We start from the raw sequence: 17,810 nt of genomic DNA on the forward strand, positions 1-17,810 counted from the left end.
CAACATCTTCACACGCGTTTCCATAACGATCCTTCGATCCGACCAACTATACCTTTACGTTCGACGCTTTAACGATGAATATTTTATTAGGTCGTCCGTAAAGTTTCTTTCGTTTTATAAGGAAATAATGGATGCATAATATTTTTCGTTTTATATTATTTTATCGAATTACAAATTGTAGGACCTTTACTACGATTAATTTATTTACAATAAATGGATTAAACAGGAAACGGTGGTTAACGTGAACTAATCACAATAACGTGTTATAATTAAGACAACTAAATAGTTAATTTGCAACTCTCGTCACCACGGATTTAATGCTCTCTTGACAACGCAATTCGCACTCTCTGACTTCTCGATTCACGATCTTTAACTTCTCAACTAACCTGTTAATTCGTTTATGTCCCTTAGCAACCCCTTGTCTTTCGTTTTAGCCTCGTGTCTTTTGTCTCAGCCCCACCACGCACATGTTCCGTAATCGCTTGTTTATAATTCGCGCGACACCCCTCAGACCCCTCGTCCACGCTACAGTACGATCCCTTCCCTTCTATCCAGATAAAGATCACAACGTTCGACAGATTAGGTTTCATGTTTATATAAAGATGTATCGTTGTAAAAGACGTGTCTGTAAAAGAAAGACACTATTCGAACAACCTAATATTAAAGTAAATATATTCCAATATCTCGATACGTTACAACTTCCATCAACGGAGAATACGTTTTTACCATTCGAGTTTTCTATCACAAACGTGCTACGTTTTTAATTGACTCGCAATCGCGTCTATATGTCTGATGTAACTTGCTTTCATCGAATTTTTCACCGAAGCCGAAATTCTCGGCTTTATTCGTCTCGGCGTCTAAGTATCAGATACGCGTTCGAATTACGCGCCGAATTTTTTTAATTCTTCGAGTATCTCCAAGATATTTAATCGCCAGACTGCCGCAAAAGTCAGTTCTCTTGCCAATTGCTGAAATTTCCTACCACCTCGATTTTCATTCGAAGAAATCAAATTTCCAATTGTCTCGCTGATCTTCCTCCTAATACGCCTAAAAATCCTCAACGTCCGGTTAGACCGATGAAAATTTCGCGTTGGAGGTTCGTCGGTTCTTCTTGAAAACCATGTTCGATTAAGTATTCGATAGAAGAGCAGAGCGGCTGTTTTCCATAGAGGAAAGAGCAAGTTATTCTCACCAGACTTGGAATTCGCCGCGCTAAGCTGAACACGCTCTCATCCCGTGACTAAAATTGAGCCAAATAAGTGCAATCACTGCGACTGTATCCCGTCGGTGTACATCGTCTTCTCGAGTGTGGTAACGTTTACTAATGCGAGATTAAATTTGGTCTTCCAAGCGAGATTCAGTCGCCATAACGGCGACTGGACCGTAAAAGGTATCGCGGGATACTTTATTTTCTCAAAATTGATATTAATTTGTATCGCCGATTGCAATGCCGCTGTATCATATCGGTTCAAGCTTAGATTCGTTTATTTATTCAATTTTTTATATAATTAATACATAATTGACTGTATTATTATTGCACCATTATTTCTATTATTATTATATATTACATAATATATAATATATAAATATTAAATTAATATAATTAATATAATTATGTGCTATATAATAATATGTAATAATACAATATATTATATTATTATATAATATATAATTATATTAATATAATTATTACATAATCATATCATAATTATATTAATACTAAGTTTGTAACTCTAGCGTTCTCGTATTTTACACTTCGCCTCCTCTTTTTTTTCTTTCTTCTTTCTTTACGTATAATCTTGTCGCGTGTCTTGGAATGAATCGCCAGCGGCGAGAACGAGAAATGTTTGACGCTACCCTAAATGAAATAAATAAAAAGGATAACAGCCTGTTAATCTGAAATCTCGTTGAACAGATGCAGAACATCAACAACATCGTGATGTTTCCCCTGGACTCGGTGCTGAAGGGTGATCTGCGAGGCGTGAAAGGCGACTTGAAAAGGCCGTTCGAAAAGGCGTGGAAAGATTACGAGGCTAAATACGCGAAAATCGAGAAGGAAAAGAAGCAGCACGCGAAAGAGGCTGGCCTCATTCGAACGGAAGTGACGCCGGCCGAGATCGCTGACGAGATGGAGAAAGAGAGAAGATTGTTTCAATTGCAAATGTGCGAGGTGAGGCCGCCGAAACAGATCTGCAACAGCCGACTGTAATACGTTCACGTTGTATGCTTATTACGCGACGATCGCTGTGATTTTTCTGGTTTGCGAAACAAACCGATCAACGAGAAAAACACGTTCTTTTGTAATCGCTTTGGAACAAGCAAAAAAACAAAAAAAAAAAAAGAAAAATAGGAAAGAAGAAAAAACGAAACTTTAGACATCAGCAACACGTGGCAAAATTTCGATGCTAAAGCTTCGATTTCGAATTTCCCGCTTTGCACGTTCGAACGAATAATTTTCTATCGCGAAATCTCGATCGATACGTCTTCGATCTTTGCCCCCGTTAGAATCTCGAATTTCAAGCTTGTCGAATCGAATTAGTTTACTGTCCTCGGGCCCTTAAACTGGAGACGTTCTTACAAACGAGGTTTCGCGGACGAACAAAAATTAATTTGATGAGTCACGATTGGAGATTGATGGAAACCTGGAAATTTCCAAGTAGATTGCCGCTTGTTGTTCGCATGTTGCGCTGATTATGCATGCAAGGGCAAACTACAGATTAATTACTCGGAAAACAAAGACAGAAATTATTTTTAGCTGGTAAGCGCCACGTCCTTGCGTAAATTATAGTTTATTCTACCGAACGATCTTCCATTAATTCTTTTGCATCAATTTCCAATGAATTATTCTCAGATAAGACAGGGAAAAAAAAGAAATCGTAATACGTAGGTAATTAAGGACCGAGCAAAGTAATTTCTGTTTATCGATTTCGAGATATCGCCGAAGGAAGTAGTAATGTAAGATTGTGAAAATTAATATGTAAATGATCTTATGTTATGTAGATGTAATTTATGATATTCTTATATGCGTTGTGTCTCTGTTTCGCAGTATCTTATAAAGGTGAACGAGATCAAAACGAAGAAAGGAATTGAACTGCTTCAGCATCTAGTCGAATATTACCATGCACAAACCAAGTAAGCGCGATATTTTATTTTACAACGCTGTACGTGATATGATTTTTCGAGAATTACGACAAATCTGTCCAGTAACACGATTCTCAACGATACCTTTCATTCTCTGTGAGAAGCTGAATTATCTAAATTTTATTCCATGATATAGGAACATCTCTTTTGAAACGTTCTTTAAATACCCTTCTTTCTGTTTTTTAAAATCTTTGAAAATCAACTAGAAAAGAAAATTGGATAGCCTTTCGCGTTTTACATCGTTTCTGCATTTTACAGTTACTTTCAAGACGGCCTAAAAACCATCGAACACTTTGGCTCGTACGTGGCGGACCTGAGCGTGAAATTGCAAAAGATCAGGCAGACGCAAGACGAGGAGAGAAGGCGGCTAACAGAACTGAGGAATCTGCTTCGAAGCTCAGGTTGCGACAAAGAGGTAAATTAGCCAATCTCCATAGGATATTCGAGTATCCTGTTGGTTCATTGGGATAGCAATTTATATAAATGTTTAATGTATCGTATCGACAATTGTCATATATCGTTACGTGATTTCCAGTTGAACGTAAACGCGAACGCAGGATATTCGCTTCACCAGCTGCAAGGAGATAAGCAACACGGCGTTACCAGGTCCGGCCATCTTCTGAAGAAAAGCGAAGGAAAAATGAGGAGAGTTTGGCAAAAGAGACGTTGCGCGGTTCAAGCCGAAGGCTATCTAGATATCTGTCACGCGGACGAGAATAAACCACCAACGAGAGTGAATTTATTAACCTGTCAAATCAAGCTAGTACCGGATGACAAACGGGGTTTCGATCTCATTAGTTGTAAGTTGAACTGTTAAGCTATCGACGACGAGCTTTCAAGGCGAGATTTCCAACAATCCTAAACAGATATCTAATATCTATAAGCGTTTGGACACCTCGTGTTCAGATATTGTTACACAAATAATTCAAAATATAACGAAATATATCTGTACTTACACTTGATTGATATATCTGTACGTGACGTTCGTTCGTTGCAGACAACAGGACGTATCATTTTCAAGCGGAAGATGAAGCAGACCAGAGAGCGTGGATGTCCGTTTTGGTAAACTGCAAGGAACGTGCCCTGCTTCGAGCGTTCGACGCCAGTGGCAAAGCAGAGGCTGGCACAGGAAATCCAAGTTTAGTCGAACTTCAACAGGCTGTAATACGATGTGTCATGAGGTTACCTGGAAACGATCAATGTTGCGACTGTTCGTCACAAAATGGTAAATTTTGTATATGGTATCCATGAACATGATTTGGTGATAATCTGTAAAAATGTAAAACTAATGGGATCCTTCTTTGTTGGATAGATGCTACGTGGCTCTCTACAAATTTTGGCATAATCGTATGCATAGAGTGTAGTGGAATTCACCGGGACTTAGGAGTGCACATATCCAGAATACAGTCCTTAACGTTAGACAATGTTGGCACTGCTCAGTTACTTCTTGCACGACACATGACCAATCAGGCGTTTAACGAAGTGATGGAAGCTACATTGCATCATAATCACAAGCCAACGCCAACTTCAACGATGTATGTGCGAGCCAGATTTATTTGAATTTATATCAGTATGAATTTTCATGTAATTTCTCTGTGATTAAACGCGTTCCATTCGTGTGATTTTAGGGAAGAAAGATATGAATTTATAAGAGCCAAGTATGTGGATAAGAGATACGTGATGAACACTTGCGCGGATGAACGAGATCTCCTTTCTGACTTGGAACACGCCGTTAATAATCGCGATCTGCAACAACTTGTACAAGTCTATGCTGAAAACGTGGATTTAGCAGCACCCTTGCCTACCTCGGTACGATTTTTTTAATCGAATTAATGAAAAATAAAAGATGCGATATAGAACGCTAATTATCTCAAGTAAAAATATTTTGTGCGAAAACGTAGAATGTTAAAAAAATAGAATGGGGTTCATTTATATTTATTTATATAAAAAAATGAGCTCGTATTAAAAATTTATCAAGCCTCGAATACGACAATATCATTCAAATTCAATCAATATTCAAAAATCTCTCATAAAAACAACTTATTCCAACCAATGTTAATAATTCCAAAAATTGTAACTTGTCAAGACTTATATTGTACGTTGTTTTCCTGTAGGATCTGGGCGAGACGGCTTTACATTTAGCGATTCTACGCGAAATGGGAAACAGTTTGCATATTATAGATTTCCTAGTGCAGAATATGTCGACGGGTGGTATAGATAGGACTACGATCGACGGAGAAACAGCGTTACATCTTTGTGCACGACACGACAGAGCAGAGGCAATGAAGCTGTTACTACGGGCAGGCGCTGATCCAACACACCGAAATAAACAGGATAAAACTCCGCTTGACATTGCTCAGGAAATGGGACACCACACATGTAAAGAACTGGTAACGCATCGAACAATTGCCATCTAATTTGTATAACAATATCGTACGTATGTACACACAATAACAGTTAACTGTTTCATTGTCCTCAGTTGAGTCATGCTCTACAAAGACAGAAAACATTGTTTGATAATGTTAACATCGATTGGAATCTTTCACACGACGAAGGATCTACTGATTTTTCTGACGATGAAACTATAATAGAAGACAGGGTATGTTTAAAGAATAATAAGTCTAGAAGTTATTGAAATCATTTGTTTTAACAATTAATACGCGTTTATTTTAGAATGGTTGCTTAACGCCTGAAAAGAAGTCTCGCAGTAGGCCGCCTTCTTACGTAGGCGGTGGTGGTAGTGGTGGTGGTACAGGATCGGGAGATTCACCAGTGACTTTACGTAGTCGAAGTAGCACTTGTGACAGCCTGCAAAGCGGTTCTTCCCCGAGTTCCTCCACAAATAGACAACAAATGCCTCCACCACCACCACCTCAGTCGAGGAAACCTGTTGTTGGTATGATATCGTATTAAATTAATATTGAATTAGCATCGAATACCGTGCAGATATTGTTAGTTCAAAGAGTCGAGCCAAACAGAATCGATCGATTTTAATCTATTTCATAATAGTTATTGTATATTACACTTTCACCTGCAAATTGTGTATTAAGATCTTATTGCTTTTTCAGTACCTGCTCCCATGGCTCCAGATATTTCGATCAATATTCATGGATCACTGAAGAAGCGTGTAGCGCCGCCACCACCACCGGCCGGAAGTACAGGTGGTATACCTTCCTCTCATTACGGTACACTACCTACGTCCGCGACTTTAGCAGCGTCAACGCATAGCCGTACAACGAGCGAACCGATCTTAGCTGGGCATTCTTTACATACTCTACCACATGCGTTAAATACATTAAACAATCAGCATCATAAAAGATCGCCCAGTGGAGATTCTTCAACGGGACACGGTGCGTTTGAAAATTCACGTAAACTCCTCTACGAACTGCCGTCTAGTTCGGGTAAATTTGGAACCTTCCCATCCAATCTGTTCCCCAAGTTTATTCGGTTTTTTCTGTTATCGTTAGGTGCGGACAAAGTAAACAGCTCGACGCTTCAGAGGCCGAGGAATCCTCCACCTCCAGCCCCATCCGGTATCAATTCGTCGAGATTGAGCAATGGACGTAGCAGCGAATCGTTAAGCTCTATGTGTTCGGATCATAGTTTGGGTAATCCCATTCCGCCTCCACGCAAGGTAAGTTCACATCTTAGATTTAGCTTTATAAAGATTTAAAGTGACTCACGGAAGTATTCGAACATTTCGAGAAATGTTTTATGTATACAAAAGACTTTGAAATCTCTGTAACGGGACAAGATTGTCGCGATTATATTGGCACAATTTGAAACAGATAAGGAAATCTATATATAAGAAGTTACAAGATATTTATTGGAAGCATATTCATGAAAATATTCTATGATATATGATCGGATACTTTTGCGAGTGACTGTATGTACGAAAATAGGGAAAATAGGAAAATAGAGTGGCGGGTATCTTTTTTTAAAAAAAGGAACTATGAAAATATTGAATTAAGGAAATCGAGGAATAACTTTTTTTTTTATTATTATTTTTGACTATGTATTGCGAGTCCATTGAAGTATTATTTCACGCTAAGGCGAATAATGTTTTATTTGTATTTTATTTGGCGCATATCAGACATCGATGCTGGTAGATATCTAATATATCCTTTTAAAGCCATGTGTATGTACATACATTCGTTTATACGTAAAAATCGTTCATGTTAATATTAACGTATCACGCTAACTATGGAGATATTAACACAATGTTATTCCTATCACTGCCCCATGTAGTACTTAACCTGATAGCTTCTTCTCTATTCTTGTTTTTAGGAACTTTTGATATACTGCATATCATACTAACTACACGTGTACACCCGTGATTTAACATTCTTATTTGTATACATATTATGTCATTCACGAATTAGAACGTTCATTACACCTCACCAATATTGATCCTTTGCAAAGTGATTCACATTTGTTCCTATGTTTGCATAAATCATAAATCATTAATTCATGTCGTTTCAAAAAATAACCAGAGCAAAATATTTCAGTCTTATATAATAAATACTGATCTTATCAAGAAATTTTGCTATATTTAACGACGCCATATAAAATTGTAGTATAACATTAATGAATAAAGAAATATTAGTCAAAGAACTGAAAATTTTATTAAACAATGTCTATCCTTACGAGGGAAGTTAACGAATGACAATTATCATAACAAGTAAATCTTTCTTATCAAAGTGTTATTTGAAGATTAAAAGAGCAAATAAGATACTTTCCACAGAAGAAATCGAGACACATGCCTTTTTTCTTTTCAAAATACCAAATTGGTGATTAGACACTGCATGTATCTCAAAGACAATGCTTTATGGTTTGTTATTAACCATTGTTGGTACAGCGAAGGGACCGGGCCAGGCTAGAGAGCTACGCCGAGGAGCCTTCATCTTTGCTCCCAAATCTGAATATGGTAAACATCAATCATCGCACATTACTGCCTGCTACACTTGAAATGTTTTTTGTTAATCGTATGCAATACTCTAATATAAAAAGAACTAGTGCAAGAAGTAAAACGTCAGGACAGCAAAAAAAACCCAATTATAGAAATGAAACGTTAGCAAATATGTCACTTGTTATCATTATCATTTATTTCTTTGTATATCTCGTTTATTAGTTTATTATTATTATTTACTCAGATATATTTAGATATTTGTATATATTGTGTATCTTGATAATATTGCATATGTATTTAAAAAATGATACAATTCAAACAAGCTTTTCAGGAAAAGCGACTTTAATTGAAATAATAAAAATGGTAACGCAAAAGTATCATTGGATGTTCCTTTCAAGTGTAGTAACACTTTGCATGATCAATCGTGCTGTTCGTAACCATCGTTCTTTCATGTCAAGGCTTTTGGTATTATCTCTTCTGAAAACATGATCTCACTAATTTTTGTTCGTTCTAATTCATCATAATTTTGTATCGTGATCGTATTTACATAGTTTTGACAATTCTGTTCGATTTCCGGTCGATTTGTTTCATTTCCTGGATTTCTGCTGTATTTACGAGTCTAATCATTTCTGGCAATAAAATGTTTTGTGTGATTAGGACACCTGGTCGTTAACATGATTCTGCCAGCAAACGTCCATGCTTTACCGATTTTAATTGTGAATGTAACATTTACGTTAATCGAAACTTCTGAGACTGTGTGTGCTTTAGAACTTAATTTGCGCATGAAATTGTCCCGAATTTGTGTTTGATAATAGCACTTGAACGCTCTGAACCCGTTAAGTTATTCTAACGTAATATTACCCTCGTAAGCTTGCAAAGTGGATGAAATTAGCGGCAAGGCTAATGGCTACGATCTTACATAGTATAGAAGCCGTGCCATAATCATCTACCACTTTGTTACTAACAATCTTATTAATAGCTTAAATTTGACAATTGTAAATTATTTATGACAGGCATGAAATTGATGTGTATTATTGGAAATTCTAGTTCACTAAAAATGAAGCATTTGGTAAACAGCAATAAGCAAACTATAGAGATTAGATTTAAGAATATTATATTTCATATTCAAAAGAATGTAAATATTGTATAGTTATTTTTCATTTACATTATGTAATTAGAAATTTGTATAATAATTATTTCTAGCAAAGAAACATAATCAAGAGGTACATTAGTTATAGAATTAGATAGTACTTAAATTATGTTATAATTTTATTATAAAAGAGCTGTATTATCTTTATAAATTTACAGACAGACATATCACAACACATTGCGTACAGCTAAGAAATGTCCTGCTTTTCTATTTTGTTTTATTAAACGCTATTTGCTTGCTACATTTCAGATAATTGAATCTGAATAATACAGCTTATATTTTGCAACAGATATTCCTGCAAAGGAATCGTGAAATGTACTTGCTAAATGCTTGTGAAAATTTAAGATAGTTTCAGTTCATTGTAATGCAGCTTCAGTATGTTGCAATGAAAGCATTTTGCATGTCAAAATGCAAACAGAAGAGCAGAGGAATTATTGATCAGTAAAAGTAGATTGTGAAAAGTTGGCTTCATATAGTTTATAGTTCATTTTATGTTATCATTTTATGTCAGTCTCATTATTCCTCCATTTCTGAACGACTAGTTTTTATTTAAATCAATTTGTGAACAATCATATCTAAAAAAAAATGCTTAATCTACTGCTAATATGTTTTATTTAAATGTATCAATAAAAAAATTATTTTTGTAGGTATGAATATTCATATTTAACATTGTCTGTTAAAACGAAACAAGCAAACATGAGGGAGCACATATTTTAATAACGCCATATTAATGATGTATACTATTTATGAAAATATTTGTTATAAAATCTTGAGCTGATTAAGTACTGTAAGAATAAGGTATGCGAATATTGGTTTGTAAAAAATCTGACTGTATTCATGTGATATGAACAATTGATGTATAGATACTCGTTAATTTGCAAAAAAAAATGTTACAAAGTATCACATTTTTCTTATTAAAATCATGAGTGCTTTTCATCTTTTAAGGATATTACATTTGTATTAATATTAAAAGTATTTCTTATCTGTACAAGATATATTCTTGCATTCTCCAATAATATTTATTAATACAGTTTATTAATATAATTACTATCATCGTGTAAACAATAACTAGCATTTAATTTAACTTCGGAAAATATGAACATCAATGAAAGAAAATTAATAACATTTATTCTAAAATTTTGTTTAATTATCGAGTATCTACAAAAACAGACGTCTTAATCTTTATCTCTATCTATAAAAATAAAAATAATCTTTTTACGAAAGCAAATAATTGGAACAGAACACTGTACGCAATGTGTTGGTCTCCTACCACAGATTCTTCAAAATCTAGTTTCTTCCATGCATGACATCCACTACAATGTAAAAAAGAAGAACGGAAAAAAACCACCAAATCAATTAGGAAATAAAGAAAAAATAAAAGTTTACTTACTTATGCACGATCTGCATAGAGTCTTGTCAAGAAGCTATCCTCTTTCTCTTTCTTCCACTTCTAGAATTTCCAATTTAACTATCCTTGCGATCCAAGGAAGCATTCTTAGCACTGTTCTCGATCTTGACTCGCGATCTCGATGCTCGTGAGTTCGTTAAAGAGTGCTTGCTTCGTCCATGGAAGACTAAAAAAGAAAGAAAAACGCACAAAAATGGACATATGTCCATGTCTCTTTCGTCCATACAGTTAACCATTCGATGGCTAACCATTCCATGGTCTTCCTTTTAGCCAACTTCGTCGACCCTAAGCGGTCTGCGACGCTGTCGAGCCTTGTACGACTGCGAAGCTGACAACGAGGACGAATTGTCGTTCCGTGAAGGCGAGGTGATCATCGTGACGAATGAGCAAACTGACGACGACAACTGGATGGAAGGTGCCCTCGAAAGAGCGCCTGAAAGGAGGGGAATGTTCCCGATCAGTTTCGTGCACATGCTGCAAGATTAACATTCGGTAAGCCTGAACTCGTTGGCAAGTGTCTCCAGTACTGCCAGCTCCGTGAGCGTTGCTAGTCTCGGCAGAAGGTCTTGGTTAAGAAAACCAAAGGATTGAAAATGAAGGATCGGGCGTTTGTCTGACGATTGTTTAAAAATCGTCGATTTCACGATGTCCATTCTTTTGGCACTTCTTCTCTATGTTTCTACAACACACTTGTAGGCCTCGAACTTTTGTACACGAAGTTATTATCGCTCGAACTAAACACGCGAGTGTAGAAAGTGCTTCGGAAATAGGTAGCTTTAGTGCGGTATTCTAACCTCCTTAAGAATAAACCTAATCATAACCTAACCCTAAGAATGAAAGAAGATCACTCGAATATAGATCTAGGAACTCTTTCTTTCTGGAATATAAATGATTTCCGTCTGCACGCATCGTACCGACGTTTTCAGAGACATGCAAAAATTCCAGGTGTATTCTGAATTTTCTCATGCGCAGAAATAATCCAGATTTTTAGTATTATCACGCTATCAATAGTATTACTATCTTTCTCCCCATTTCTGAAGCACCATGTATACTATGAACTCGTTCGATCTGTTGTTCGACCCGAACAAGATTCGGTATCCTAACTGCGTTTCCACTTAAGCAAACATACATAGTCGAGTGTGTACTTTTGTCACAAATAGTAGTTCGCTTGAACGTAGAAACGTGCTTAGGAAGGTAAGTCATAGCCACGCTATGTACTAATGTGGAACGAATCAAATTAATTCATTGTATCGCTTGGTTCCACTGGGATAAATCGACTCGGTTGAACATGTCGGACCTGTTTCTGGTTCAGTTTTTGGAGGTTATATGGAATTTGAAATAGTTTCTTAGCTTGTAGATGACAATCAGCTTGAAATTACTCCGTAGACACATATTGATTTTCTGAAATGGAGATTTTGACATTTGAATAATGTAGAAAACAGGAAAATAAACGAAAGAAACTTTTTTAAAGATGCTTGTCTACGTTTAAGAGGAGGGGTAGAGTTTGATGACTCTTATGGAAAGAAATATCGTTTAATTAGGAAAAGAGCAATTTGAAAAGGATGGGGTTTGTCTTCGAGAGTGATTTAGAAACATCACGGAGAGTAGCTGCTATAGCCTGAACAAAATCAATTGGCTTTTTCAAAGCCACCGAGAGAAACCCCCGCCATTTAGCTGTTACGCAAATTGACTCAGGAAAAGTAATCTGCAAATGTCCATTCAATTTTAATCATATTATATTTAAAAACAGCAGAAGCGCGTAGTAAAGCTGCAAAAAAGGTATAAAACGGTAAAAGAATTATTTAAAGGAATTATTTTATAAAGTGAAATGCACTAAAACAAAAGCTTGAACAAAATTGAAGCTATAAAGAAAGTTGGTATAGTGAAAGTTTATGCTAGTAGTATAGTTAACTTAAGGTATTTAATGTAATTATGGTAAGGATGATATATTGGAATAAAATTATAATTGGTATGTATAGAAGAAGAAAAGTATATTAGAGTTGTATTTTTTTTAATAATCTTATTGCAATTGGGTTAAGAAAGATTTTAGAAATCCAATTGACATTGTTCAGACTATTAGCCTCGATACTTCATGTGCTGTATCAAAACGTGCCTACTCGAGTCGGATATTCAAGCGTGAAGGAAACGTGTCTTTGACGATTCTACAATTCTAGAAATGCAAAGAATTTCGATAAAGGAAATAATGCATTCAGTGCCAGAAGAACGTAACATTTTGATTGTTTCAAGCAAGACGTCGAAATCGAAGACTGGATCGATTCGCGGTTCTGAAGACCGACGGTAAACAAACAGAAAATGTGATATAAGATATATTTCAGTATAAATTATTAGTATTACGAATCGGATTTAGCGAACAAAAAAAAAAAAAAAAATTCGGTACACTAATAAAATGGCGCTGTCGTGCGTGTTAATCAAGGCAGAGCGCTGCGATCGGCAAGTCCATCGTAAATTACATTAATTCGTTCGTAACTGATTAGAACTAAGCGGATACCGGTTTATCTTGCTGCTAATTATTATCGATTGTATTATGTAAAACCAGCAGGTATATTCGATCGAAATAAAAAGTAGACTGTGGATGTTTATGCAATTTTGTATCTTTATGGACATTTTTGATATTTCTGCAGCTCTCACAAACGAAAGTGTTGTAAAATGGGAAATCACGGAAAATGAACATTCCTCATCATCCCCCTCCCTCTAATGTCTTCATCTGCATTCTGGAATCTTAAATTTCCTAAAAACCAGTAAACGTCCGCAGTCTGGAGTTACGTTCGGTAAATGTGCACAATTTCGTCTATACAGAGCCAAACGTAAAAAACGAGAAAAAATAAGGGTATGCGTGCGTGCGTGGGTGCATGTGGTGTGTATGCGTGCAATCATAAGGAGAACAAAAACAGAACGGAAAATACAGAGTTTGATCTGTTACCTGTTGCATGTCTTAAATATCTGGCGCACATCTCTACTCTGTACTGCCAATGCTGAGTATACTCTACTATACAGTCGCGTTTCAGGCGAGTGAAACGAAAAGGAATATCATAGAAAAAATTTCCGTGAAATAGACGCAACGAGTGGCGTCGATCGTTATAAAAGATATAATATAAACTTAGGATGTCAAAAATAAAAAGAAAAAAAAAGAGAGGCGTTCATCTCCATAAGAAAAGAAACGATGTGACATTAAAATATTGCATGACACCGATAGTATTATTAGCGTATTCGACTCTTAAGAATCACGTGGTTACGAGCGTATGTACATTTTTGTAATGCCATATTATTTGTTAGTAAATATATATATATATATATATATAATTTTATATATATATATATATATACGTATATATATATTGTGAAATAGAATTATGAAATTAGAGATTTATTAGTCATTAAGTATATATAGTATAAATATATATATATATATAAATATATATATATATATATATATATATAATGAGATGAAAAGGAGGAGCATAAAAGAAAGGACAGAGTAATGAAGCCAAGCATGTGCTGCGATTTAGTCGAGATTTATGCGCCAGAAGCGAATTGAAATTTTTATTTGTTACATATTTTTGCTTGAAACACTCTAAGACACATACGAGACCAAAGAAAACATTTTCTCGCGAGCGAGAGGGGAACCGTTGACGCTGTCTAGCTTAATCTTGTGTAAAAGTGGACTGTAATTTTCTTTCTTTCTTTTTTTTTCTTTTTTTCTAAGCAAGTGTAAATTTTTACTATCCACTTTACTTCCGACACTGAACCGTGTGCTCGTCTTTTATTTTGTTTCTCTCTCTCTCTCTCTCTCTCTCTCTCTCTCTCTCTCTCCCTCTCTCTCTCTTTTTGTATTTAAAATGTTTAACCGGAAAACGTCACCAAATAAATATATATAATTATATACGTATGTTATGTGAATGATGTGCTATTTATGGATTCTGTACTCGTATCGGTTCAAACGAAAAGGAACCACGAAGAAACCGCAAAGCGTGAAATCAACGATCGATAAGGGACTGTGGTCCGTTGCCTAGTCGAAATCGGGATATTATTTATGTTTCTTTTTTTCTTTTCCTCCTTCGATACCGAGACTTTTGCTTTGTATTGAAATTCAAATTTGAATGTATTTGTGATCGTCCGTACATATTTACAATTATTTCACGAATCGAAGATATACAATGTTAATAATATATAATAAAACAAAATATAATTTTAAATAGTGGAATGGCAATGACATTATTTTTTACGAAGTATTCTCGAATTTATATTGTCTCTAATATTACTTTTTGGATTGATATTTGCTTATATAAAAAAGTGAAATTAATAACTGAGTATAATCCATCAGTTTTTATATAAATTCTTTTACGAAAGAATTTAGAAATTAATCAAAACAAAATATATATATATATATATAATAATAATAATAATAATAATATTAAGATAAAAAATAAGGTTAATCTAAAAGGATGAATAAATTATTTGGAAATTCACCTGAAAAATAAAGAAAATTAAGTTATTTCAAACATGTTATTCTTTGCTATTATAAACTACAAAGTAGAGTACTCGGAATGATATTATTTTCTATATATAATTATATGCTAGGCTCGCAACGTTTTACTGTTTCACTTGATCAAAACGGACGAAAGTTTTATATGTATGTATAAACAGCTCCTGTTAAGTAGCTAAACAGTACGCCGTTAATTAATAAACTTAATTAATGCGCTGTTTATGTGAGAGTATTACGAGAATGACGATCAACGTGTTTCCAATAAACCCATGAAACTTTACCTTGTAAAAAATGGCATCGCTTCTTCACTTAATCTTTTTCCAAACACTGTATATGATAAACAACAAATATTTATAATAAATATAAACAATAGGTCATCGCTTAGGAGTTATTCAGCGGATAATTCAAAGTGATACTTGTTAAACGAAAATGAAAAATTTCGTCACTATCTTGCGTTTGCATCGAAAATATACGCTCTCGATGAGAGTAGATAACAAAAGATTTTTTGAAAAACAGGGTTAGACACAACAAGTTTCAAGTTATGTCGCTATGTAATGCCAATCTGTAATAAAAGAATAAAAGTAAAAGAAGTGAAGAAAACAATCTAATCTACAGACCGCAGATTTTTATGCAATCTTTTGAGAATACCATTAAAGAAATAGAAACTTGTTACAATATTAGTAAGAAAGTAGAAAATTGTTTTACATACCTACCAAGCGTTATATAGAAAGCACTGTATGCCACGCATAAGTATTTGAACACTCGATGTAACCTAATCATGACATTGATGCATATTTTTATTATATTTTCAACATTATGATACAAGAATCCTGTACTTCTTCCTGTAACCGAGATCAAATGTTCTACTAAATTGAAACTGACACAAGGAGTATGCCTACATCAATTAAAGTCCATATTTATCTCTGATAAATAGCTGACGCTGCATAAAATCTGTATGTACCTTTAAGTCTAGTTGTAAACGCATATTCAACTCATTCTAAAATCTCAACGCTGATTATGTGGATATACTGAAGTAGTAATACATAAGTCATGTAAGTTAGGTGTTTCCATAGAAACAATTTTCATCCAAGTCCAATTTCTATTATTTGTTAACTATTGCTTTGAACAAAATCCACCAACTGTTATATGTATCCATGTACTTTTAAATTTCCATCATAAATGCATAAGAATCTGCAGTCTACTAATCCGTTTAGCATTAAGCTGCCTTTAAACTGTGTTTACAAATCCTCGCAATTTTTGACGCGTTTAAACTAGACACGACTTGTTCATACATGCTGACAAAATGCTGAGGATCATGCCGTTGGTCGATGTACATATGTGTATAGAGCAAGTGAGCGATCGAAGAATGATTGTCGATGTTTATACTATTTAAGCATACGATAAATGATAGCGTCTTAAGCATGTATTATATGGATATATTTAATGAAACGCGTCGATAACGATAACGAATGACTCCTGTTCCTTGCATAAAACTTCTGTTGCTGTAAATTGTACACCATGATTAATGTTAAAAGCAAGATGTTTATTTAAGATAAACAACACGTATGGAGAAACTACATGATTTTAACATATTCAAATATGTTATGGATGACAGGACTCAAGTACTCTCTCTCTGAAAAACATAGGATCTTTTTTCATTTCAATAAGTTTCTCATCTTCCCTTGAAATAATCTTTGAAAGAACTATCAGAAAATTACTTGGTGGATAATTTTCTATATAAAAGAAATTATACTTCTAAATAAAGTGTCACATTTATCGTGTATTATATATACATACTATAACACGTTCTCAAACAAAGATTCTTATAGAATAAATGTGTTCACAAACTAACAAAGACTACTTGTAAAATAATTCAAAGGTATATGCAGCAAGTATTTGTTTATTTTTCACATCTAATAAATCAAACATCTGTTATTCGCTACTACAAACTGCACGAACAAAATACTAACTTACTGTTTCATTATAATAGTCATAAAATTTCTAGTGTAACGAAACTGTATTGGTCCAGTCTTCGAGAACAAAAGAAGTCAATATAACATCAATGCAGATTCTCAATGAAGAACAGGAGTCACAAGCGTACCACCTTGTCCTCTGAACTTATTATACTTTATGCATTTAAAGAATCGTTAAGTAGGCTATAAGTATTTATTACTATTTCGTAGTTACTTGTACTAGGTACGAAAAACGCACGTTAACACGTAATTATATTGAAAGGAGATTTGACGATATAAAGTGTTTTACAGAGAGAATGAATCTTTTAAGACGAGGCGATTATAAAAGGCGTGAAATAAATTTCTCGTATATTTGGTAATTTAAAAAAACAGATGCAATCTGAAAACGACGCGCTGTTATATTATTAAGTCTACCTACGTGTATGTACCTAATAATGCCCGTGCTACTGAAAAAAGTTTATGAAATCTTGTTTAGGTACGGCCTTCGACGATATCGAAGCAGGTCTAAATATCGATATTATATGACGGTAATGTACTAACGTTTACTGTATCCTTCGTGACTAAAGCGCAGCAGGATTGTCTTTTGGACAGTTCAAAAACTTTGAAATGTATCAGAAATAAATATCATTTAGAGAACTATCATAACGCCATTTCTTCTTTATTTAACAATATAATCCATCGAGGGCCAAATCTCGTTTGAGATCAGTCTACGCTCTACAATTCCA

The 17,810-nt window shown here is 34.7% G+C and overlaps 1 protein-coding gene and 1 long non-coding RNA gene across 12 annotated transcripts in view; one reads left to right on the forward strand and one right to left on the reverse strand.

Annotated features, from left to right (window-relative positions):
* The window catches only part of LOC132909290 (arfGAP with SH3 domain, ANK repeat and PH domain-containing protein), a 57,117-nt gene extending 39,387 nt beyond the window's left edge, over window positions 1-17,730 (forward strand). For 5 of the 11 annotated variants that reach the window (XM_060964037.1, XM_060964035.1, XM_060964045.1 and 2 more), the window contains 14 exons: window positions 1,916-2,170; window positions 3,047-3,132; window positions 3,400-3,556; window positions 3,677-3,941; window positions 4,139-4,366; window positions 4,454-4,676; window positions 4,770-4,950; window positions 5,256-5,531; window positions 5,621-5,740; window positions 5,815-6,037; window positions 6,210-6,542; window positions 6,609-6,775; window positions 8,000-8,068; window positions 10,879-17,730. In XM_060964037.1, the coding sequence (XP_060820020.1) occupies window positions 1,916-2,170; window positions 3,047-3,132; window positions 3,400-3,556; window positions 3,677-3,941; window positions 4,139-4,366; window positions 4,454-4,676; window positions 4,770-4,950; window positions 5,256-5,531; window positions 5,621-5,740; window positions 5,815-6,037; window positions 6,210-6,542; window positions 6,609-6,775; window positions 8,000-8,068; window positions 10,879-11,094 (2,799 nt within the window). In that variant the 3' untranslated portion in view covers window positions 11,095-17,730. Of the gene's footprint in view, window positions 1-1,915; window positions 2,171-3,046; window positions 3,133-3,399; window positions 3,557-3,676; window positions 3,942-4,138; window positions 4,367-4,453; window positions 4,677-4,769; window positions 4,951-5,255; window positions 5,532-5,620; window positions 5,741-5,814; window positions 6,038-6,209; window positions 6,543-6,608; window positions 6,776-7,999; window positions 8,069-9,847 lie in introns of all 11 variants that reach the window. The other 6 variants (XM_060964040.1, XM_060964038.1, XM_060964046.1 and 3 more) reach the window with 4 other exon arrangements.
* Window positions 7,920-9,852, reverse strand: LOC132909334 (uncharacterized). The gene is made up of 2 exons (XR_009658516.1): window positions 8,598-9,852; window positions 7,920-8,527 (listed from the first exon to the last, which is right to left on the reverse strand). It is a non-coding gene; the product is annotated as an uncharacterized LOC132909334 (long non-coding RNA).
* Window positions 17,731-17,810: the final 80 nt, after the last annotated feature.

This window comes from Bombus pascuorum, chromosome 7 (assembly GCF_905332965.1).
Source record: "Bombus pascuorum chromosome 7, iyBomPasc1.1, whole genome shotgun sequence".
Taxonomy (NCBI): domain Eukaryota; kingdom Metazoa; phylum Arthropoda; class Insecta; order Hymenoptera; family Apidae; genus Bombus; species Bombus pascuorum.